Source organism: Hippoglossus hippoglossus, chromosome 21 (genome assembly GCF_009819705.1).
Source record: "Hippoglossus hippoglossus isolate fHipHip1 chromosome 21, fHipHip1.pri, whole genome shotgun sequence".
NCBI lineage: Eukaryota > Metazoa > Chordata > Actinopteri > Pleuronectiformes > Pleuronectidae > Hippoglossus > Hippoglossus hippoglossus.
Window position 1 is genome coordinate 15,133,424 of NC_047171.1, and position 23,257 is coordinate 15,156,680.

General features: G+C 39.1%; 2 protein-coding genes and 1 pseudogene across 3 annotated transcripts; 1 reads left to right on the forward strand and 2 right to left on the reverse strand.

The window, feature by feature from the left end:
• Positions 1-2,241: 2,241 nt before the first annotated feature.
• Positions 2,242-8,587, reverse strand: LOC117754874 (calsequestrin-2-like). Of its 2 annotated transcripts, XR_004612509.1 has the most exons (12): positions 8,135-8,587; positions 6,029-6,113; positions 5,770-5,870; positions 5,548-5,659; positions 4,292-4,365; positions 4,085-4,215; positions 3,937-3,982; positions 3,803-3,857; positions 3,111-3,211; positions 2,931-3,005; positions 2,479-2,837; positions 2,242-2,424 (listed from the first exon to the last, which is right to left on the reverse strand). XR_004612509.1 is itself a non-coding variant. In XM_034574212.1 (11 exons), exons 1-11 carry the CDS (start codon positions 8,369-8,371, stop codon positions 2,544-2,546), a joined length of 1,311 nt encoding a protein of 436 aa, XP_034430103.1. In that variant the 5' UTR covers positions 8,372-8,587; the 3' UTR covers positions 2,242-2,543. The 2 variants fall into 2 exon arrangements, 1 of the variants encoding a protein (XP_034430103.1); XM_034574212.1 differs by having other exon boundaries at positions 2,242-2,837.
• A 2,512-nt stretch (positions 8,588-11,099) lies between these two features.
• Positions 11,100-12,699, reverse strand: LOC117754875 (potassium voltage-gated channel subfamily E member 2-like). Its single transcript, XM_034574213.1, has 2 exons — positions 12,508-12,699; positions 11,100-11,456 (listed from the first exon to the last, which is right to left on the reverse strand). The coding sequence occupies exons 1-2, from the start codon at positions 12,532-12,534 to the stop codon at positions 11,127-11,129; spliced, it is 357 nt and encodes a 118-aa protein (XP_034430104.1). The 5' UTR covers positions 12,535-12,699; the 3' UTR covers positions 11,100-11,126.
• Positions 12,700-18,862: 6,163 nt separating this feature from the next.
• LOC117754970 overlaps positions 18,863-23,257 on the forward strand; it is a 13,085-nt pseudogene continuing 8,690 nt past the window's right edge.

The window sequence follows — 23,257 nt, forward strand, 5'->3', positions numbered from 1 at the left end:
GATAAACTATAAAATACTGGTTTTACAGCAACACTTGGTGGAAGGATGTGGTGTAAGTCAGGGAAGAACACTTTATATTTTGGTCCGAATCAAGGGGCAGATATAGGAATTTTTTATAGGAATCACTTTTTTAACATTGTGATATTTCCCAAGGCCTGTAAATATCAGGAACTGATTTCTTTGAGTGTGTGGAATTTGGTGCAGCTTCAGAGTAAAGGGGACTTTTGGCCTTGGTGGCTTTATGTGCTCTTGGTTGGTGGTGATAAATACTTTGTTAGTGTAATTCTGCCAGGAGTTAAATACATTTAGGTCTATATTGATTTGTTATTGCACTGGTCATTTAGATATAGGAATTTTCCTTTATTTCTTTATATGTTTTATTCTCTTTTTTTTTATTCTCTTCCTTTTTGTTGGGTTGTTTTATCATCTATAAAGGTGGGAGGTATGTTTTCTCACATATTGTTATAATAATAATTATTATTATTAGTAGTAGTAGTAGTAGTAGTAGAAGTACATCTTCTAATATCTGTGAATAGTGATTGAATAGTGTTTTGGGGTTAAAGACAGAACAAGGACGTGAGTTCAAATGTGAAAAGAAAACAGTGAAAACAACAGATATTTGCAGTGCCTCAGTTTGCATTAGGCAGATTTCAGCGACCGTGTTTGGTATCTTTTGCACTTTATTTTACATATATAATATAATATATAATATATATATATATATTTTGCCAATATAACAATAAGGTGCAGTTCTTGTTTTGGTGACTTGTTTTGGTGACTTTATCACAGATACAGATAATATTTAGGCTAAAATAAAGAATCCTCTCCTGATAAAGTAGGTTTCTCTTGAGGCACATTCTGCTGCTTTAAACGTAGAGATATGTGAAGCCTCCCACCCACAAAAAGGAGAAAGCAACAAAGAAAAGTGAACCTGCAGAGGAAATTGGAATTAGCATTCAAATGAGCTTCCCTGCATCAGTCCAACAGTGTGACGACAGTATATTAGCTCCCTGTGCAGCTGCAGCCTGCTCCATTAATCCAGGTGAGAAATGGACCTGATGAAGACAGATGCAGGACGTATAGTGAGAGATGAGGGAAGAGATTAGAGGTTTACTCCAGTGAAAATGGAAGGTGTCAGCATGTGGCTTCTCAAAGCTGTGAGGCCCCCTGGGCAGAAAATGTAGCTTTACACCAAACATCACATATTAAGTCGTTTTACCTGAGAGGAGCACGGAGAGTTGTTCACACACATTTACTTCTCAATTCAGTTTATTGACACTGAGCGCAATGAAGCCGCAACTTAATAGACTGAACGGATAATAACATTTTTGAAAGTGCCGAAGAACTCAGAGCCTAAATGTAAATTTACTAACACAACAATGTGAGAAATCCAGCTTCCTTGCAAGATTTGATACTCCCAAAGTAAAAGTGCCTCATTCGAGAAGTAAAAGTAAGAGGATATTATGAGCAAAATGTTCAAAGTAAAACTACTCGCTCTGACAGACATGATGAAGAGATGTTGTTGGATGATTTGTGCTTTGGCTACAAATGTAAATGTCATGCCGATAAAGCTTATTGAATTGAAATTGATTAATGAGATAGAAAAGAAGCAAACAAGTTCAGCGTCTGCTATCTTACTAACTGCCTAAAATCGTCTATATATATAATATATTCAAAATAATATTACAGCAGTTGTAACTAGCTAGTTGTTGCTTTATATGTTGGTCCTGTGATACGCTGGTGACCGATGTCAGCTGGGATTGGTTTCAGCTTCTCCCCCGACCCTTAAAGTATAAGCAGTATAAATAATAGATGGATGAAAGTATATATTTTACTCTGGCTCCAAATGAAGTCTAAAGTACAAGATGGCAGTACCCGTATCACAGATATATTGGCTTCATTTCTGTACAACAGGAAGAAGTGGAGACGTCATCCATCTTACACTCTACAAGCCAAACATGTTGGGAACCACTGATTTAATTTTAACGATACAAAGTTTAATTATTTTTTTTTGTCTGAAGAGTAAATAGCGGTATAGAGTATAGGTATAAGAAAATACTCAGATAAAGGACAACATTGTACAGTAAAAGTACAGTAATTGAGTAAATATGCTGTACTTAGTTACTTTCCTCCATTTGCTGCTGCTTTTGAAATTTAAAGTTTGATCTCTTTTACGTTCCACAGTTGTAGTTATTAAGTTGTGTTTTTAATTGAGGACTGAAGAAATGACTGATGACGTACTTGTTGACATCCACAGTTCTTTATTATGAACAGTCATTTAGAAATGTATAAATTAATGTCACATAATGTGAAGTAAATGTCTGGTTCAGACATTTTAATATATAAAATGTTTTATTATTAATCCCAAAACCTGTTCCAGGCTTATTTAGACTTTTCAATATTAAATAACATTTATTATTATTTTCATTTTATGTTGTGTTATTCAGTATTAGTGAAAAGTTACTTTACAGTTGTTTCAAGTCCATGTTTAACTCAGTCCAAAGAGTAAAGACTGAGGAGTCAAGATTTATAACTGTTATAAATTACTCATCATCATCATCATCATCATCATCATCATCGTCGTCATCATCATCATCACCATCATCATCGTCATCATCATCATCATCATCATCATCGTCATCATCATCGTCATCCTTGTCGTCATCATCATCATCATCATCATCGTCGTCGTCATCGTCATCGTCGTCGTCGTCTTCGTCGTCATCGTCATCCTCAGTGTTGACTTTTCCAGAGAGCACGTCTTCGATCCAGTCCTCCAGCTCCTTAGCGCTGGGCAGATCGTCCTCGTCTTCCATCTCCAACCACACACTGTCGGCCTGCTCACACACACACACACAGCTGTGTCAGGAGAAACTAAAACACAACACTCACATCATGACACACATGTTGTGAGGTTTTCATGCACTTACATCTGTGACGTTGACTACTCCAATCTGTGGCCTGAACAGGTCCACCTTGAAGGTTTTCTCCCAGTAGGGGATCAGCTGAAGTGAGTCAACAAAAACATGAAGTTAAATTAGGTGTGTGTCCTGATGTCCTGATGTCTCGCTGCCTGTTTAGGTTTTGAGCCCAGAGGTGTCACAGCTCACCAGGGGAAAGTCGTCAGGGTCAATCCAGACGATGCTGAGGTCAGGGAGGTGAGTGTTGTCCCTGGCAACCTCCTTCAGGATCTCCAAAAACTCATAGCCATCTAAAAGAAAGTAAAACTAAACAATATCAACTGATTTATAACTAATTCAAAACATCTATTCCTCCAAAGCTCATTGATAAACATCTTTCAACATGTTTCTGTTAATAATAAAAAACCTTGGGGGGGGGGGGGGGCTTAGATTATAAAGTGCAATAAAGGAACAAATAAATAATAAATAGATGAATAAATAAATACATGTAGAAATTAATAAATTAATAAGTAAATACATGTTGAAATAAATGCATGTAGACATACAGAAATAGCCTTTTTCATCGTAAACTTTATTTATTTATGTATTTGTTCAAACAATATTACTTCATATCAGAGCAGTCAAAGGTGTTTATATCTTTAATGGTCAACTTACATTCTAATTTTAATGACAACAATTATTTCATCAGAATTACATATATCATTCACCTTTACTTACTTACTAGGTTACTGTTTTATTTGAAGAAAGTTTGATTAAAACTTTTACTGAACATCAAGACAGAACATCTCCCAATATACTCCAGTGTTTGCAATAAGTTGGTTCTACAGTCATATGACTTCACCCAAAAACAAACTGCAGGGTAACATATAACAGACTCTTACCAGGATCCTCCTCCTCTGCAAAGGCCACAATGTGGATGCCCTCAATATCGTCCTCCTGAGAAAACCAATGGAAACTCTACTGTTACTGTTGAGTGGCCGGGATAACTCAATAATAAGCAGCAGTCGTCACTCACCCAGGTCTCATACATGTCCTGTGCACGCAGCTTTCTCAGGGTTGGTCTGACGGCACAGAAACGACACTGGATGTTACACTTTGTTTTTATACAGCAGACCTCAGTCTTTTCAAAACACTGATTTGTTGGGAGTATTTGCTTTGGTTACCGTCGGTGTTTGGTTATGAATTCCACCAGCTCCTCCTCGGAGAGAGGTTTTCCTGGGATGGTGACGGGCTCCTCCATGAAGGGTTCGTAGAAATCCACCTCGTTCATCTTCAGAGTCAGCTCCTTGGCCACCTGAGAAGAAACCCCACATCACTTAAGAATATTGACGAGTGTGTTCAAGTGTCTGTGTGTTTGCTGTATCACTTACTGATTTCTGAAATGTGGCGAAGAACCTAATGTAGGGCTGGAACTGCTCTGCAGCTTCTTTAAATGCTTCATAGTCTGAGAAGAAATGGAAACATGGAGGATGTTAATAGTTGAGTTGAGTTGAGTTGAGTTTAGTTTACACAACATAAGTACAAAATACATGAATGAAATGTTAAAATAGGTGTGGGGTGTGGTAGAAACACTAATGGCTTCGTTGAAAACCAAATCCAAATAAAACAAAAAATAAAATACAAAATGTAGAAAGTCTTCAATGCAAATTATATATTAGAATAAAAGAGAAAATTGGACAAATATTAGTTTAACAGAGAAAATACAGAGAGAGAGAAGAATATATACTATACGTGCAGATGAATAACAAATTCTAAAAGAGGTCATTTTCATTACAAATCAATGACTCATAGGAATCCAATGGTTTTCTTTCTACAAGATAACTCCATTATATTTAATAGAAAATTGACTGTGAGATGTTTTAAACAGAGAAAGATGAAGATTCTTGGCCTGTCTTGTTTGATTAGGGAATTGTGAATTGTTGCCAAAATATTGTCTAAAACAATGAGGTAAATCTGAGTTTGTATATGACACCTTTCAAACAAATTATTGGAAATATATATATATATATATATATATATATGCAGATTAAGAGGGATCAATGCACTTGGTGAAACACCTTTGCTAATCTCACAAACTATTGCGGCAGCTGCAATATTTTGTACATGTTGGAAAAGTATTTTCCCCATTCTCTTATTTTTCTCAAAATTCAAACAAACCAACCTGGTTTCTCCAATAGACTTTATAATCAATAAAAACACCCCAAAAAATGAGCCATATAAACCAAATAGTGGTTTTATGCTGTGTTATCTTTTGTTGTTGTATTTTCTTGATTATACAGCTGTTGGTGCTTTCTTTGGTCATTGTGTACATGACATTTGCACATCAGGGAGCGGAAATAGATCAACTTTGACCTCCTCTTAATGCTCCCACAGTTGGTCGGATGGGATGTAGCTGCGGCTCATCGCCACAAGTGAACTACTCTGGAATTAGTGCTCCCAAAGCATGCGAGGAGGGACGAGGCGGCGGCAGCTGTGGGTGCGTTTGTGGTAAAAATGGATCTGTAAATCCCTGGAGATGAGGGGGTTCACTCATGCAATTATGAAGGCCGCTGTTCACAAAGCCCGTCACAGATGGAACCAGGTAGTGAGCTGTGTTCTTTTCAGACTGCAGAAATCACAGACTCACGGTCAGAGTCTTCGCTCTTGAAGTAACCAATGAGGCGGATATCTTCCTCCATCCTGTCGAAGGCCCGCAGCTCCAGAGCATTTCCTATCACATCCACTGGCTCCTCCAGGAGCTGCAGACAGAGGAGAGAGAAGTTCTGGTGTGAAGCCTGATACTGTGGCACGACTGTTGTTGATCAGCACCAGCAGCTGGGAATCTGCCCTTAAACCAGTCTATACTCACATCTAGCAAAAACTCCACCAGGGTGTTTGCAGAGAGGAGGCCGTCAAACTCGATCACCCGATCGGCCTTGAAAATATATACACTGCCCTGCTCCTCCAAACCTGTGATTGAAGGAATGACATATAATTACGTACATTTAAAGACTGATGCTGACCCTTGAATAAATAACTGTGATCAGGGGCAATCCTCTCTGAAGACTTGCAAATCCTAATCGAATGAAGGAGGTTAAATAAAGTTTGTGCCGTCATCAAATCCTCACCCAGCTTCTTTGCCACCTTTGCGTCTTTGTGGGAGTCGACCATTCCAAACCCGATGTCCTTCTCTTCTGTAACCTGAGCTGCGAGCTGCAGCCGAAAGAAAAACGATCATTAGAGACTAAAATGTAAGAACAGGACTGGGAACAGAAGATGTAAATAAAAAGACAAAAAGGAAATTGTTCAGTTTGGATTCAAAGTTCAGCAAAAGTTCATTTAAGGATTTGACTCTGGAACCTTGGCTGCAGTGTTGGGTCTTAACAGGGGAAAAAATAATACCATAGTTGGCAAACTGACAGAGGTGACAAAGCTGCACAGGAGCAGTTAAGACTCAGTTACATAATAACCCAGACTGCCTTGTTCTAAATATAACCAGCGAGTATAATTACTCTGGCAGTTGCTCTATGAACCGCGAGCTGATAAAGATTGAGACTCTGCCGTCAGAAATTATTCTGACACGAATGGAACAAGGTAGTTTATCTTATGATTAATGTGCAGCATTCAGTGGACAGAGGAAAGTGCAGTTACAGTTACAGTTACAATACATTTACATTTACATTTACAGTTACAGTCAAGGTCTCCATGTCAAGTTTTGACAACTAGTAGTGCTATGTGGTAATAGATTAGTGGATTCTCGTTATGTTTGTGTCATGTATTGGGACGATTTTGCATATGTGTAAAAATGCATGCAGCGCAATTCATATCCTGTCATTGCTCATTTCATGCTATTCCACTGATCTACAATAGGTGGCAGTAACGCACCAACAAATCTAACTGTAGCACTGAAGAAGATATCTGTTATCGAGTAAACATGGATGTAAACAATGTCGGAATCATAGACTGTATATAATGATGCACAATATGACTACACGAGAAAAGTGGTGCCAAAGCATCTTGATCACCCCTGGTGGCTGGCTGCAGGACGGGTCATAATCCCTGCCCCTCCATGTAAGTAGATGGGACGTGGACCCAACTAAAAAGTCAAATAGATTTTTCTCAAAGATTGTTTCTGTCATTTCAGTAAGTTCTCACACTGATGCATGTTGGACTGTTCATTTTCCACATGTTAGGTTTTAATTACTTATTTGATGCATAAAAACGGGATGAAATGTCATGATTGACAGCTGAGACTGGCTCATGATTGGTGGAGGGGGTGTATGGGCGGGACCTCGATACCATAACTTAATACAACAATCAGTGTAGAGACTATGCCTCCAAAGGACATCAAAAGTGCAGAGGGCAGCACCAGTATATCCAGAATATTTTAGCTTTATTTTTGCACAAGGGAGTGAGTGGAGACACATCGTCTGTCTTTATGTAAAAGATATGGTCTGAATTACATCTAAAAGAAATTCACATTAAAGTGTTTTCCACAAATGAACAAAGCCAAAGTAAATATACCTCCAACAGGAAAAAACACCTGCAAAACGTTAACGCAAATATGTTTTATATTTTATCCGCTGATCTGCTGTCACAGTAAGAGTCACTCATGTGTAACAGACTTTTCTTTGTACCATACATGGGGCCTGACTCTATAGTAACACGACCCAACTGTGCTGTGTAAAATAAGTGAAGCTAATATCAGGACTGAACGGCCGGGCTCAGATTACCTTCACCGGACCAAAGATCAACTCACACTCGGCCACGTGCAACATGAGACGGGTCACACTTGTTTCCTACTTTATGGGATTCATTTAATCAATTACACATCCCAACCAGCTGCTTAGCTGAGTCTGAATACAAGAGACCCTCGAGCGTCCTTATTTTTGGTTCGGACAAGTTCACAAAAAGCCACCGTGGAGGGGGAGAAGGCAGCCGTGCCCTTGATGTACGTAAATAGCTCAAAACATAAAACACACGAGCTCTTGGCCTATTTCTGACAATAGGAGAGGGCCACAGGGAGAACTGGTCTCATGCATTTTTAGCGGATTGAAGTGCACATTGAATTAAGCTGAGATAACCTTAAGTGACAGCGTTGCATCTCACTGGAGCATTCAGTGCATACACTTACACACTGACCTTGAGGAAACCACTGCCACCATAAGTTTCTCCTGACCCTGAACTTATTCAGTACCTGTTCCTGTTGTGTTTCCCTCTTTTCAACACTTTACCTCCAGCACCAGCTCGGTCATCTGGTGTTGCTTCTGCAGCTCCTTGCTGTCGGGTATGGGTTCGTGGTAGAGCAGGCAAAGCATGCTGTACTTCTTCAAAGCTTTCTTGTAGTTCTTGTCGTTGATGTCCAGGACTCGGTCTTTCCCGTCATACTGCGGGAAGTCCAGGCCCTTTTCGGCCGGGGCCAGAGGAACAAGGCTCAGGCAGGGGAGCAGGAACAACCACAGGTGGAGCATTGTCCGATGTTCCCACACACTCCCGAAAGTCAGAAGTAAGGTTTATAGTTTCACAAGGCAAAACTGGACGACCGGAGAGGTCACCCCCAAGGGGAGAGAAATGCTGCAGAGAGTTTTAGACGTTATAAGAAGTCCGTGAGTTGCATCCCAAGCTGTCCACAGAAATTCCAGTTTCTAAAGCATCTTCAGGAGCCAGCAACTCCTTCTCCTACTACGATCACTCCTTCACGCTTCCTCCCTGCAGAAACAAAGGCAAAGGAGAAGCTCTGTCGGGCCTCTGAGGTATTGGGAAGGGGGGATACCATACATAGCAGCACTCCTCCTAGGACAGGCCCATTTTTAGGAGACCAGTTGTTTGAATTCTAAAAATAAAAAGGCTGGAGAGAAAGAGCGATAGTAGAGGGCAACAGTCAGGGGGTTTAATGGTGAGTTACAGGACTTTCTCTGTCTGAGTGAGATGGAGACGTTAGAGGAGCGAGCCCCGAACATACGGGGGTGAAGGTATATCGAGGAGTTTAACGTTTGAGGACCAAGTGGATGTGAGGTTTGGTGCCGGAGTAGAAAATGGTGGTGTAACTATTTTAAGCGGCAGCTCAGGAGACAATCTGCCAACAGGTGTGTAAAGGACAACTTCTAGAATCTGTGTGTGGTGGACAACTTCTATTGGTTGTTCCGCACATGTGATCTTATAACATATATATATATATATATATATATATATATATATTACATTTATAACTTTTTTTGCTTTGAACTGGATGTGATTTGTTTTGCTCGTTGAAAACCTTTGTCTGAATTGAATGTACCTAGTTTGTCAACAGGTTTACTAATTTTCATAATTTTCATCTTTCCTCTGCAAACTGACTCAAATATATTCAACTGAAATGTATATCCACACACAGTTTCTACGCTACTGAAAAATCAGCAGCTGCACCTTTATTCTTATCTTCCTCTTAAGTTTTCTCAAATACAATGGCTCTTTTGATAGAGTCTCTCAGTCTCGCTGCCCTCTGCAGGTAGAACTATATATGAGCTGCTGGCTCACATTCACAATACCCAGGACCCTGAACATGAAGCAGCTGAATGAAATCCAGCCATTATTAATTTTACTCTGAATACCTGTTTGTTCTCTACCGCGACATGTCAAAATTTCGTCTGGGAAAATAGCCGATAATCAATAAACTATGAAACGAAAATCGACCGATAAACTACAGTAGGCTATGTCAATTGCACAGCTCAAACTAATTGTGATGCCTGATTTTTTCAATTAAGAGTGCATGAAAACAGTGAGAGTGTTTTTTGTGTTTTTCTAAATGTTGTTTGACCCTCAGGACCACCGTAGTTAGAACCACCACCTCTGACCATTCTAACATTGTTTATGTTTTCCTATCCAGTGCCAGAAGGTGGACGCTGCTGACTTTTCTCTCTGTCAAGTGAAACAAGGGAAAAATAAAACAGTGAGTGAGGAAGAGAAGTAAAAATAGAAATACAATTTAAATAAAGACCAAGCTTGAACATCAACAGTACCAGAATCTTTACAATCTTGCATTTAACAGCAACTGTGACCACTTTCATTTCTATGTTATTAATAATGTTAAAAAAACGTGCTGTAAAATTAATTTAAATAAAGACATTTGGATCATGATGTGTCTTGTTGATGTGTTGTTCTGACCAGGGGTGTTGCAACAGGTTAGGCAAAGTAGCGAATTACCTGGTGCACCCAAGAATGGCTGATTATGTTAGTCGACAGAAACGAAACGGTTTTGTGAGAACCCCCATATGATCGGCTATAAACAGGAAACAATACCATTTTGAGAAACCCCCTAACGAGGCCTCGTGCTCCTAACTTTCTGTCAAAAGCTTTGTAATTTTAGAGGTTCGATTGAAGACTAGAAGGTCTAAATGTGTATTTATTAAGTGCCTTGGATAATGGTTGGGGGGTTACTTAAAGGTTCAGTGTATGGAATTTAGGGACATCTAGTGGTGAACTTGCATTTTGCAGCTGAATACCCCTCACCTCACCTTCCCTTTCCAAGAATGAAGGTGAACCTGTGGCAGCCGTCAGTTGTCATAAAAACTCAAAAGGGGCTAAGTTTGTCCAGTCTGGGCTACTGTAAAAAACATGGTCGCCTCTGTAGAGAGGACCTGCTCCTGATGTAAATATAAAGTATTTAAATATAAAGAGCTCATTCTAATGTAAAGAAAACAATAATTCGTACAATTTACATGAAATACTATTGGAAACACCATTAGGATTATTTTGTATTCAATTTCTGCCAATAGATCCCTTTCACCGAAATCTTACACACTGGACCTTTAAACTATTACTTTACCTTACTATTATTTATGCGCAGTATGCTGCTTCCTTATAATTTGGATAGTAAAATAATCTGGTTTGGTATCATGTGTTTCTTTGTGTGGGCGTGGGTTTTGTTTCGATGTAGGGCCCCCCAGGTCCACTTTGCCTGCGGGGCCCTACAATATAATGAAACCCTCCTGTGTCTGACATGGTTGCTGGGAAACAACAGACATAAAAGGTTGGGAGCCATTTTCTTAACGTATTATTGAAAGGAATGAATTACACATAGAGCTAAACCACAAGTTAGATTTACAGAATCAATTAGACTTTATTATTCGATTACAAACTTGACCAGCATATGATACATAAAAGACTTTCTGTATACGTTGACCTGCTGCCTCTATAACTGATGATTCTGGTGGCTTTTTGCAGTGAGTTGAGCATCTACGTGCGTTATCAAACTCCAAAGTTAGTGACCACCCCACCCTGCTGTATCTGAGCCGTCCAGTCCTCCTCGATGTACTGGTGGTACGGGTCATTCGAGTGCTCCCTCCTCTTGGACTTGACTGTGCTCACCAGGATGGCCACAATAATGAAGGCAAACATGCCGATCATCACGGCCAGATACCAGACGACGTCCCTGAAGTTCTCTTCGGCCAGTGTCTTGTCTAAAGCGTTGGCGGCTGCCGTCATGTTATGCCTCCAGTTGTCAAGAAAGTGACCCAGAGCGCCAGTTAAGGAATCCTCCAGGTGAAGGGTCAGGTTGGACCAATCAGAGTCCCTCATCTAGTTGGAGGAAAACACAGGAGGGTTGTCTGTAAAGTAAACTGAGTGTATTGTATCCAAATTCTGTTACAACTAAAGATATTAAACTCGTGCAAATTCAGTTCCACAGCGATGCACTAATAAGATAATAAACATTATTTTTATTTTTATTCATTTCATTTAATACCCACGGTAAAAGCATTTCTTGAAATTAGACCCAATATTACTATGGGTAAACAAATTCATCTCATTGGGTCTTTAAGTCCCTGGAAACTTGGTTTCGCATTGTATTTCTTTACAACATAAAAAAGTCATAGCTAAATAAGTAGCAGTCACGCAGAAAAGCATCCTTTAGAGTTTCTTATTTATTATTTATTAAGAGTTTAACATTGTATATAAATATATATATATATTTGTTTTGTTTCATCAGAAGTTGTGGGTGGGGTTACATCAAATTTGATAAACAGTGGCCTGGCAACATGAGCAAAAAAAACAACAATAGTGATTCAATGGTTCATATAAAAGATGCTAAATTGTAACGAATGCAGTGATTTACAGCAAAATCCCAATTTAAACCATTTAGAAAAGCTCAGAAAAATAAGCACATGCAGATATTCCTCAAATGGAATAAACAAATGTTCCCCATACATATTGCACAACATCATTCACTGTAAGAAACTGGTTCAGAAAACAGGTTGTTAGGGCCGTTAATTGTCTTGTAATTTAACAACAACCCTTCAAAAGTGGGTCATATAGGTCTGAATACAGATGCTGTATGATTGTCAGAACTGTGATATGTACGATATGCACAATATTAAAATAACACGCAACATGTAGTAGAAGTCCCAAAAAGCCATTATCACTCTCCAGATTGATTTCATTACCATTATCATCAACTATCATCAACCTATGTGATTTTATTTGTGTTCTGTCCACCCACTCACCCTCATTCAAGCACAATTCGACAGCCGACCACGTGAGAACAAGAGAAAGCTGCTCATGTCGCAAGAACACATTGAGAAAATCGAGATACACACTATATTGTTTTTCATCTGTCTCATACTGCACCAACCTGCTGCCAGGATGTGAGAGGCCGCATGGTGAAATCTGTCAGGAGGTCAGGGAATGCCGCAGTGAGAAAAGACCAAAACACAGCAAGACTCAAAGTCAGTGTAGCTCACTGCTTCACAGGCCCACACTGCTCATGTGCTGTTTACTTTTCTTTATCTTTTCTGCTGGGATTTGACTTTCTGCGTGCGTAAGGGAGGGAAGGATACTGCGTCATGACCTTCAAAATGCTGATATCACCTCCAGTTGGCAAAAATAAATGGTGAGACCTGATTATAACACACACACACACACACACCACACACACACACACACACACACACACACACACACACACACACACACACACATGCACAAACAATGAATACATTAACTCCCAAATGGCAGCAACAAAGTATTAATCGATGAGGCTTATATTTATATTCACCTGTAATTCCTCATCTTCCCACTCGGGGGAAGCACAACCCAAGACAACATTAACTGCTTTATAATAATTTTACTGTAGCTCTCCCTATAGGTGGCAGTATAATGCTACACATTGTTGGATCATATTGACATGCACTTACATTTTTTTTTGTAAATATGTCGGATAATTATTTATTTATTAACAATGTATTGATTCTGTATTAAAAATAAAGAAAGAAAATGTCTGCTGTTTGGCGAAGTGATGAGTACAAACGGGGTCTTAATTTAAAGGAATTTGGTATCACTGTCCGCACCCTGGAGTCAGTACACGTCCATTGTCTTTGTTCAAGGACAGTTCAGCGAGGTATCTGTTCGCTGACAAGAATGTTTGAAACTGGATCTTGTGTTTGAAAGAGGGAAGTTTCTGCCCTTCAGAGCTAAACTGCTGGGGTGGATTACTACGGTGGCTCTGAGGGTCAAAACACATCAATGTTTCAGAAAACAGAACAACACTTCACAAAACACTGGGACACTTGTTGTTGAGATATTTGAAATGTTGTTGTGTTTTCTCATATGTTGTGCTTTACCAGGTTTTGTGAAATGATATTTTGTGTGAAATTTTGTTGTGTTTTGTGAAATGTTTTGTTTTGGGACCCTCGGGGGGCCACCTTGGCATTACTTTCACTACCTCTGACCATTCCAAGATCATTTATGTTTTGCTCTCCAGTGCCAGCGGGTGGACGCCAGAGTGACTTTTTCCTCTGTAAAGTGAAACAAGAGAAAAATGGATCAGATAAGTACAAAGAAAGCAGACACAAAGGGGCTGATACACACAAACAGACACACACAGAAAAACAGAGCTGAAAAATGAGCTGCAAAGAGGTAAAATTCCACAGCCTGAGAAAAAAAGACACAGGTGGAAAAGAGGGGGAAATAACAGCTACATTATTGTCTGGTATTTAAAGAATATGCAAAAATCTACAGCTTCAGTCTTCATGCACAATCTACAAATTAGTGTAGATCATCTACAACTGGGATTTCCATATGCAAATACAGTAAAGGTAAATTGAACAGTAAATCAAAGTGTATACTGGTCTTTTCCGATGACCCTGGATGTATATTCGCCTCCGTTACTCTCACTCTCTGGTCAGTTTTCAGCATCTGCACATCCTGGTATTATGGCAACTCAGTAGTCTGATGTTTCACAATTTTTTTTTTTTCAAAAATCAGGAATTTGGCCACTGGCTCAGACCGATGAAAGAACGTTTCAACACAAAGTGTGTTGAAAGAACCGACAGCGAGGGAGGATGTCATCTGACACTTTGCACAATAAACCGAAACAGCTTTGCTTTAAATTTCCTATATTATTTATGACTTAGAATTACATCAAGTTACAGCAGAACCATTATTCAGCAGCATATTTCTAAAACTGCTTAATGAGGCACTTTTTTAAGGGTTTATACGTTGTAAATAACTGTTTATTAAGAAATTGCTAGGTTTAATCAATTGGCAGGTGTTTATACAACTAAATAAGTCAGTCTGCTCCTGTTAAGACTGTTAATAAATCATTAATAATGGCTTTTAATTTACTAAATATATGTTCTTACTAAACAAATAAAGGACCAAACTCAAAGACCAAACATTTACAACCTGGAACCCGAAGGTTGCTCCTATTTCTGCTGTTATTATCCCTTTTTTTTTTTCTTATATTCCGTGCAATAACTTCCCAAAATGGGAAATGTTCGCATTAAATGCACATCACACTTTTATCTGATCATGGCACCTGTTAATCTCTTTATCTTAGAGATTGGATGTCGAACTGGAAACGTCTCTATTCAATTGGCAGATGATGTAATTTGTGTATTCAACAGAGTAGGCCAAATGAAAATTGAGAACACTGACACATTCATAAATAGAGGAGGAGTGGATTGTACAAAGGCTCATTTAAGTCCAATTGATGTAATTGACCACTAACAGTAAATGGTGCAAACAGAAAAGGCTCTGTTGTTTCAATGTGTCAGAGCAGCTGATGATGCTGCTGAGAAAACTCCTCCGCCTCAATGCGTGAACATTAAATCTTAGTCAGGAGGTGTGGTGGTGGTGGTAGGAGCTGCAGCAGTAAATATTGATAGCATGAGCGTAACCAACAGAGTAGTAAGTGTAAAACGTACATCCTGCGCATCTGCACGAAAACTATTGGATGTTACTGGCCACATAGCTGTTAATGAGCCAATTATTGTTAAAGGGATAGTTCACCCAAAATGAACATTCACACATTATCTACTCACCACTGTGCCAATGGAGGGGTGGGTGAAGTGTTTGAGTCCGCAAAACACATTTGGAGTTTCAGGGGTAAACAGCATTGCAGCCAAATTCAAAACATTTGAAGTAACTGGGCGACAACTTCTTCAAACATAAAAGAACAACAGAAAAAAAAAATGCTGCCATACTGCTCCTGTGGTGTCATCCAAGTGTCCACAAGCCACTGCAGCTATTGCGAGACATTTAGGCTAAAAACATGGTATAAAAGACGCCATTTTGAGTTAAATATAAATGTCGGGGCTTGTGGACACTTGGAAGACACCACAGGAGCAGTATGGAGGCATTTTCAGGTTATTTTCTGTTGATACGTTTGAAGAAGTGGTCGCCCAGTTACTTCAATTGTTTTGAAATTGGCTGCAAAGCTGTTTACCGATGAAACTCCAAAAGTGTTTTGCGGACTCAAACACCCTCCATCGGCACAGTGGTGAGTAGATGATGAGTGAATTTTCATTTTGGGGTGAACTATCCCTTTAAGCACATCGCAACCCGCTGATCCTAACCAGCCAGTATGGTGCCCTGCCTGAAGTAACAACATGCCATTTGATGCAAATAATTAAAACGCTAACGACAGCGAGGCAGTGACTGCGGTAACCACAGGCCGTGTGACTTCATCAACGGAAAACCCCAAGGCCAGAGTGACATAATGCAAAAGAGAGGGACAGTGAACCATAAACCCCCCGCTGGGCTTGAATGTTACATAAAATCTGAAATACAGATTCACACACTCACAAAGACACATGAAAACCACATACCGTGCCCACTTATTAATGCGCACGTGCAGGAACACGTACCAAACACGTTCTGTCAGCCCACCTCATGTTTGTGTTCGTATTTGATATTTAGAGGCAAACTCCCGGTTGTGCCTTTCATGAAGAGTTGATACAAACCACTGTTCTGAGTCAGAGGAGCCAGTGCACACCATTACATAAACAATTACAACTTTGATGAAATTGTGATTTATGAATATGGGCTATACAAATCAAATTTGATCGATTGATTGATGATTTGTCAGTTGGTTGGACACAACAGTCACGCACCTGGCCGTGTAAATCCAGGTTTTCATGTGAGAACGACAGTTATGTCTTCCAGGGAATAACTTTTAGCACAACCATACTTTACAAATGATTCATCTATACTTTTAATGCAAATGCAATGATCCCCTTGCTTGGGATTCCTCCATATCTTTCCCTTCTGTTTTAATTTGATTTGAGGCAACAGCACAGCAGTACTTTTCCACACATGCAGTTCAGTCTCCTTGCCCCTGTTACACCACACCCTCTTCCCAGAGCAGATGATGATCACTCCTGTTATCTCACTGATCTGCTGTGGAGGTAAATAACAAGAGCAACGATTCAGATTCAGACCTAAATGACAAACCACGACAAATCTGTTGCACATGTTCAAAACATAAACTGCAAAAGAGTTCATCAGAGTTTCTCAGAGCTAACTCATTTGATGCTTAGCGCACAATTCTTTTCCCCAATGCTCTTCCTCTGCAAATATCTCATCCATTGCTAAAGGGACAAAACATGGAGCTACAACTAAGTAGATAGTTAACAGCGAAGAAGGTTATGTTTTCACCTCAGCTTGTCCGTTGTTTGTTTCTATGAGCAAGATTAAACAAAAAGTACTGGATGGATTACCGCAAAACTTGGTGGAAGGATGCGTTATGGGTGCGGATCTGAATCACTTTCTTTGAATTTGCAAAAAATGGTGGAAGGAGAGCGAAGTCCAGGTCCTGTAGGGGGTTACCTGAGAAACGTTACACGCTCAACTTTCCACCTGAGCCGTCTCTGCCTCCCTCTCTCCTGTCTAAAACTTTTCCATCCCATTTCCAACCAGTTTTGTGGAAACTGCCAGAGTTCGTAGTCCCATTTTATTACAGGGACGTAATAACATGTGAGAGGAGCGATAAGGATTGTTTTTGTCCACTTCCATTATGGCCTACAAGAATGACAGCTCTTGATTATTCTGCTCTTTTTCTCTCTCAATCATTATCAATAACTGTGTCCTTATCAGCAAACTCACTATCAGCAGTTTACAGCACCGCCGTGAGCAGTGTCGATATGTCACTAGTCAAGAATGTTGTTGTCAACGGTGAGTCTGACCCAGAAAGACAGGAAAAGGCCTCAGTGGTTTATGCCTCATTGATTCACATTCACCATGTTGCAGCCCTAGACACTATTCTTCCTGCTGTTATTCCTAAAAGAGGTAAATATTTCCTTTTGCCATTGAAGCGCTATTTCATGGATTAATGCAAGATTCCCAAGCATGCCGCCATAGTTTAGTCAGGGCTGTGCATGGGGAATGACAGGAATGCATTGACTATGTGTTTGCTGTATATTTGAAAGGTCACATCGCATTCCCTTCATGGCTGCTTCCGTTGTCACCCCAATAAGCATGAACATCGGTGATGTTTTTAAACTTTCGGAGTGGGTGAATAACCAATGGACCTTTGGCTAGACTCAGAAAATACCAAAATGTTATTGGACACAAACAGAAACAAACAGAAAAGTAGGTATATAAACATTTTTGCTTAAACATGCTAGTAACAGAAATAACAAGCTCATAGTAGATGAAATCCACCATCATTCATCCATTTCCTTTCAGTTGTAATATGATCTTGAAAACTGTGATACAATAAGTACGATAATGTATAGAAATACACACATTCAAACACTATTTTTTTTAGTAATACTCACTCAATAATATCATATTTCCTCTCTAATGATTTTCCTAGATGCATAGTGTTGAGGTTGGGGAAAGTTTTATAAGAAATTATCTGCACATCCTTTACATACAAGACATTGGCAGCCATATGTGTACAAATGCCAAACTATGCAGGTCACACTTTTAAATCAGGCCTCATGGACAAGCTCCTATATTTTTAAATATACTATCATAAAATCCCCTGTAGATGGAGGTTTGGTCTCTGTTATACACGTAAAACCGGATTCCACATCACTGGTATAAAAAATGAAAGTGAATGAATTGTTTTAATATCTAAAAATGTGACACACCTCATGACAGGCCTGCGCCTGAAAGAGCAAACAAAAATGTGTTTCTTCATCTATTGCTTAAAGCTGGTATAAAAAGTATAGTTTGCAGAATGCTCAATAGTGCTGTACTGAGATAACTAGAAGACAATAGGAAATCAATAGCTCATAACACTACACACTACCAATGATGTAAAGTGTACATTTCCCAACATTTATCATGTGAATCCCCTGAATTTATGGTGTAATTTCATCATCATGTGACTGGTTCCCACTTAATCATAGCAGAACAAGAGAGTAACAACAGTGGAATGTGGAAGAAAGGTTATACTGTAAGTATTTTGCAGGAACGGGATATCTAGTTGTTAAGTCGGGGGGGGGAGATCCTTTTTTCTGTCTATCCTTTACTGACCAGACTAAATTATTCAACACAGCCTACTGAATATCACACTAAGCTCTCTGGTATAATATGTCATGCAGGTGTGCCATCACACACCACAGGGAATCTTTATGCATACTTTGTCTACTTCAAGATGTTGAATACCTTTTTCCTCTTTATTGAACATAAAGCTGCTGGTGGTGGAGTGGAATTTGTATGGGTTACAGTTCAAGATTTCGGTGTGAAAGCAAATCGAGATGTGGGTCCTGTGTTTGTTCAGCCCTGCAGAAGCAGATAAAGGGCTGCAGGAGAAAAGACACCAACTTTGCTTGTCCGAGGTGGGAAACAGACGACATGTCAGGAAGCGCTGCCTCCGATGGTTCAGTTCAGGGCACGAATGAACCTCTCTGTGTTTTACATCCCCGGCCAAAAGATTACAAATCCAAAACATGAAGAGTAAGAAGACAAAATAATGGCAGGAGCCTGAGTCACTGCAAACCCTGATCAACAGGATGAAAGACTAACTGTGTTAAGTTTACTTTATGATATTTCATTTGGAAATTCCGGCTCAGTACGCCTTTAGGCACCATAGAGTTCACAATGACGTTTTTTTTAATCTTTAAGGGATCATTAAACAAAATCAAATTTTTAAGGCACGTTGCACATAACTAATATAATATTGTAATGCATGTGGCCCGATTCGCCCCATCTAATATTATCATCATTCCTACACTGTGAAGCCATTTGTTTCAGACTATTGTTTCTGTCCTCGCTGTCCAAAACAGACAATGAACAAAGCATGGCCCAGATGCCAGTACTTTTCCACAAGGACAATATCATTAGTTTCTTCTTGGGAAAGAGGGAGGGTACGAGTCAACTGGGGGCCGCTGGAGGAGCAGGCAAGATTTGTAACAGTGCTGGAGTGATATACGATAAAGAAGATTCCAGCTAGTTTGAGTTACAGTGCTGTCAAACTCAAAGCATGTGGTTACAGCAGTGATGGAAAATAACAATAACATGAGAGCGATGTAGTCGTGGCCTGCAGCTTTGATACCATTAGAATGATGAGAGAGAGACACAAACACAGGTTGTGTTTCCACTAGATTAATGCTATTACACAACAGATATCCATTTAGTACAGTTTAAATAAACAGTGGTGGCGTTAGATCATTTACACCCCATTATTTTCCTAAGGCATGGGCTGTAGGTAAAGATCGGCAACTTGACGACTCTCCAAAATTTAAGCCAAAATGTCTGGATTGCCCTTGTGGCTGACTGCAGAATAGGTCATAAATCCTGCCTCCGCCGTGTTAGCGGATGGGACATGGACCAAACTAAAGAGTCAAAATATACATCAAATAAAATGATGGATTTTACCATTTTAAGGGGTTCTTATCACATGACATTTATACAAATGTTTATTTTTTCAGTATGTTTGGTTTCAAGACAACTGAGATTGACTTGCGATCTGCAAAGTGCATGCATCGGCGGAACCTCGCTACTATGGCTCCATCCCCCGATTGCTACTGTGCAGACTCTGGCTCCAAATGTGCAAGATGGCTGTTTGTATCTTGGTCATTTTGGCTTCATCTCTGGATAGCGGGAGGATTTGGAGACACGTTGTTTATCTTTATATACAAGTGATCAAAAATACTCACGTTCATCTTTGAAAGTGCAACACATTCTTTATGGATTGATTATAGATTCTTATCTAAAATCCTATTGTTTATCTAAGCTACTGATCACAGCTTTAAAACAAATGTAGTGAATCATCTCAATCATTCATTCCACCAGCTTAGTCCAGACAGACCAAACATCGACTCACCAGATTTGGTTGAAATGTTGTACGGACACTCATGGTCACCAGAGGATGAATCACACTGCTTTGGTGATCTTATGTCTTTTCCTGTTGTGCCACCAGACAGGTGACACTTTTGCTTTTTAGTGAAAATTGTGAAAACATTCATGTATCCTCATGACCTTTGTGATTTACTGATTTTTCCTCTCGTGACTCTCACCCTTGTGGTTTCGAGTGAAAGATGTCAACGACTGTTTGATGCATTGCCATGACATTTGGGACACGCATTTGTGTTCCCCTCAGAATTAACCCCAATCTTTTTGGTAATCCCCTGACTTTCCCCTGGGCAGCGCCATTAGGTCCAACTTTGACACAAAACTAAAAATGTCAGCATGCTAAATTAAGATGCATTACCATTTAGTTCAAAGCATTGCAGAGCATAAGTACCTGTGTTTTATTATAGCAACTGCTGATAACAGAAAAACATGAATCAAGTAACAGTATAGTTTGTTTTCCTATTTTTGACAACAACTTGAATATGTTGTCAGTTTTTGTAGAGAACTTAAATAAATGCTCTTTGTAATTTTCCACCGTACCAATACCAGAGTAGCAGAAAAGAACCAGTGTTTGATCTATTCGGTGACAACACTGCAAAGTATTCCAACTTTAGTCATCTAAGTGATAGATGCCCCACAGGTGTAATGAGGCGTGGTACTTGTCAAGCAAGGGTGAACTGAAAAAAGGTTGAGTGAATGGTGTACATAAGTTATATGCAAAATTAAATATTAATATGACTTAGCATCACGAGTGCAAGAGTTTCTTGTTTAGTGAACAACTGAAGGTCGGGCTTTCAGGTGACTATAAACTGAAGCTTTCCATTTAGCAAACTACAAAGTTACTTATTTACATGCTTCGCTGAAGACACCTGCTCCAAACCTTCAGGTAATTTTCCCAGTTTATTCCACGCTGTGACTCACACACTCCCCTATTAGAGTGTGCGTGCTACATTTTAACTTGTTGCTATTGAGAGTCAGAGGACATGAGTGATATGAGTCACTGGCCAAATGAAAACACGGATCACGGCCTCTAAATGCCAACCTCTGAGTAAAAGAGATTTATTCTGCAGTGTTGATTTTGTCACTCTTAAAAATCCAACCCTGTGAAATACATTGCTTTGTTGAAAGTTGTATGCAGCCAATTACAATCTCCCCTTACTGTGTTATGAAAAGTTAAGTTTGAGTGAGTTTAATACATGGTAAGAAAAACTGGTAAGAAGTGGAGATTTGTGGCACTGATCCTGGCTTTTTGATTGGTTGAATCTTGTGTAAAGAATCCTGGAATCACCCAATCCATGCTCTGATCAGATTAATAAAGCCTTGCTGGGGTTTTATATAATCCTGGCAAGTAGTAACAGAAAGCCCCAAAATATAAAGACAAAAAAACGAATAGGAGGGTAAATTTGTTACTATCCAAACCCAGAAGAAATTCCTTAGAGTTTTGAAAACAACCTTTTAATGACTTCATACCGAAGCAAGTTGCAAAATGTCACTTGACGAACAATGTGGTTATTCAGAAGTTGTAAAGTGAATGTCAATAACAACGTAACCACATTCCACAAATGTCAATGTTTTATCTGGTCTAAATTTAAATAGTTCAACTATTTCCTTAAAACAAATGCTTTGATTTCTGACAACTTGGATCCAGCTGATAATCACATGATCAATAAAGAATGTTTCTGGTTTTGCAATATTTTTTAATTCCTTGCAAGTCAACAAATCACCTGAATTTACAGGAAATAATAATGACATGAAAAAGAAAACTTGCGTTACACCAAACTGACTTTATGTTAGCCAGTTTGATGAGAAAGTAAAACAGTGTCACAACAGAAAGAATGACAACACCTTTGTCTTTTTTGTCTCCACAGAAACTTTATTTTCAGTCTCTAAAAATAAAGTCCATAAAAATAACAATGTATATTCACTCAGAAAGAAAGAAAGAAAAAAGAAATGTTTTTTAAAGCTCATTCCCATACAGCATTCACTACTTATCAATCGTCCATATGTTATGCATCATTTATGCAGGTCACATTATGAACCAAATTTTTCGGACTGAGGTCATTTAATACTCTTCTTAAATTACTAAACACAACATTATTTACCCTTCTATTTTCTTCTTGTGCTAAGTGTTTTTCAGATCTGGTCACCTTCCACTCTGGAAAGGATGAGCACAATCCGGACGTCCAGTAATTATATTCACCTGGTTGAATAACCCTTGAAAATGTCATGAGTTTACTCATGCAGTAATGTGCTCATCCTATTAGCTGAAATGCAATGTCTGCTTTGCATCATTGTTGGAAATGTACTTAACTATATGACAAAGCTGATTTACTACATGTCTTTAAAGAAATGTGGTTTTCACTGCACAAACAATTTCAAGACGTAAAACTTATTTTGTGTGGGGGGTTTTTCACTTAAACTTTGCACACTAAGACACATTTGGTAGGAGGTGTATAAGAGATGCACTAAAGGTACATTGACGCACCTTATATTTAAAACAGATTACTACAGAAGACAAGACTACTGTCAGCAATCTAATGAGCCATGTATAATATTGGACACAATGCAACAGCCTTGACACACTCTTCAACGATGTGAAACATGAAATGAGATATACATAAAATGTAAATTGATACAGAATCATGAACATTGGAATTTTTTTCTTATAAAGAGAATAGAACTAGATAAAAACAAAAAAACACAAAACACACAGTAGTACAAAAACCATACAAACCAAAAATTTGAACCATTAAGAAATACCGGTACAGCTCCAGATATGACTGGAGTTTCGCATCAGT

Bases quoted from the DNA above. Each gene is read 5' to 3' on its own strand.
- LOC117754874 (XM_034574212.1), bottom strand. From the start codon at position 8,371: ATGCTCCACCTGTGGTTGTTCCTGCTCCCCTGCCTGAGCCTTGTTCCT. The intron at 6,114-8,134 runs GTAAAGTGTTGA...TTTCGGCTGCAG, and splicing joins TGACCGAGCTGGTGCTGGAG to CTCGCAGCTCAGGTTACAGA. The intron at 3,212-3,802 runs GTAAGAGTCTGT...ACTTTCTTTTAG, and splicing joins TGCAGAGGAGGAGGATCCTG to ATGGCTATGAGTTTTTGGAG.
- LOC117754875 (XM_034574213.1), bottom strand. From the start codon at position 12,534: ATGCGGCCTCTCACATCCTGGCAGCAG. The intron at 11,457-12,507 runs GTTGGTGCAGTA...TCCTCCAACTAG, and splicing joins CTCTCACATCCTGGCAGCAG to ATGAGGGACTCTGATTGGTC.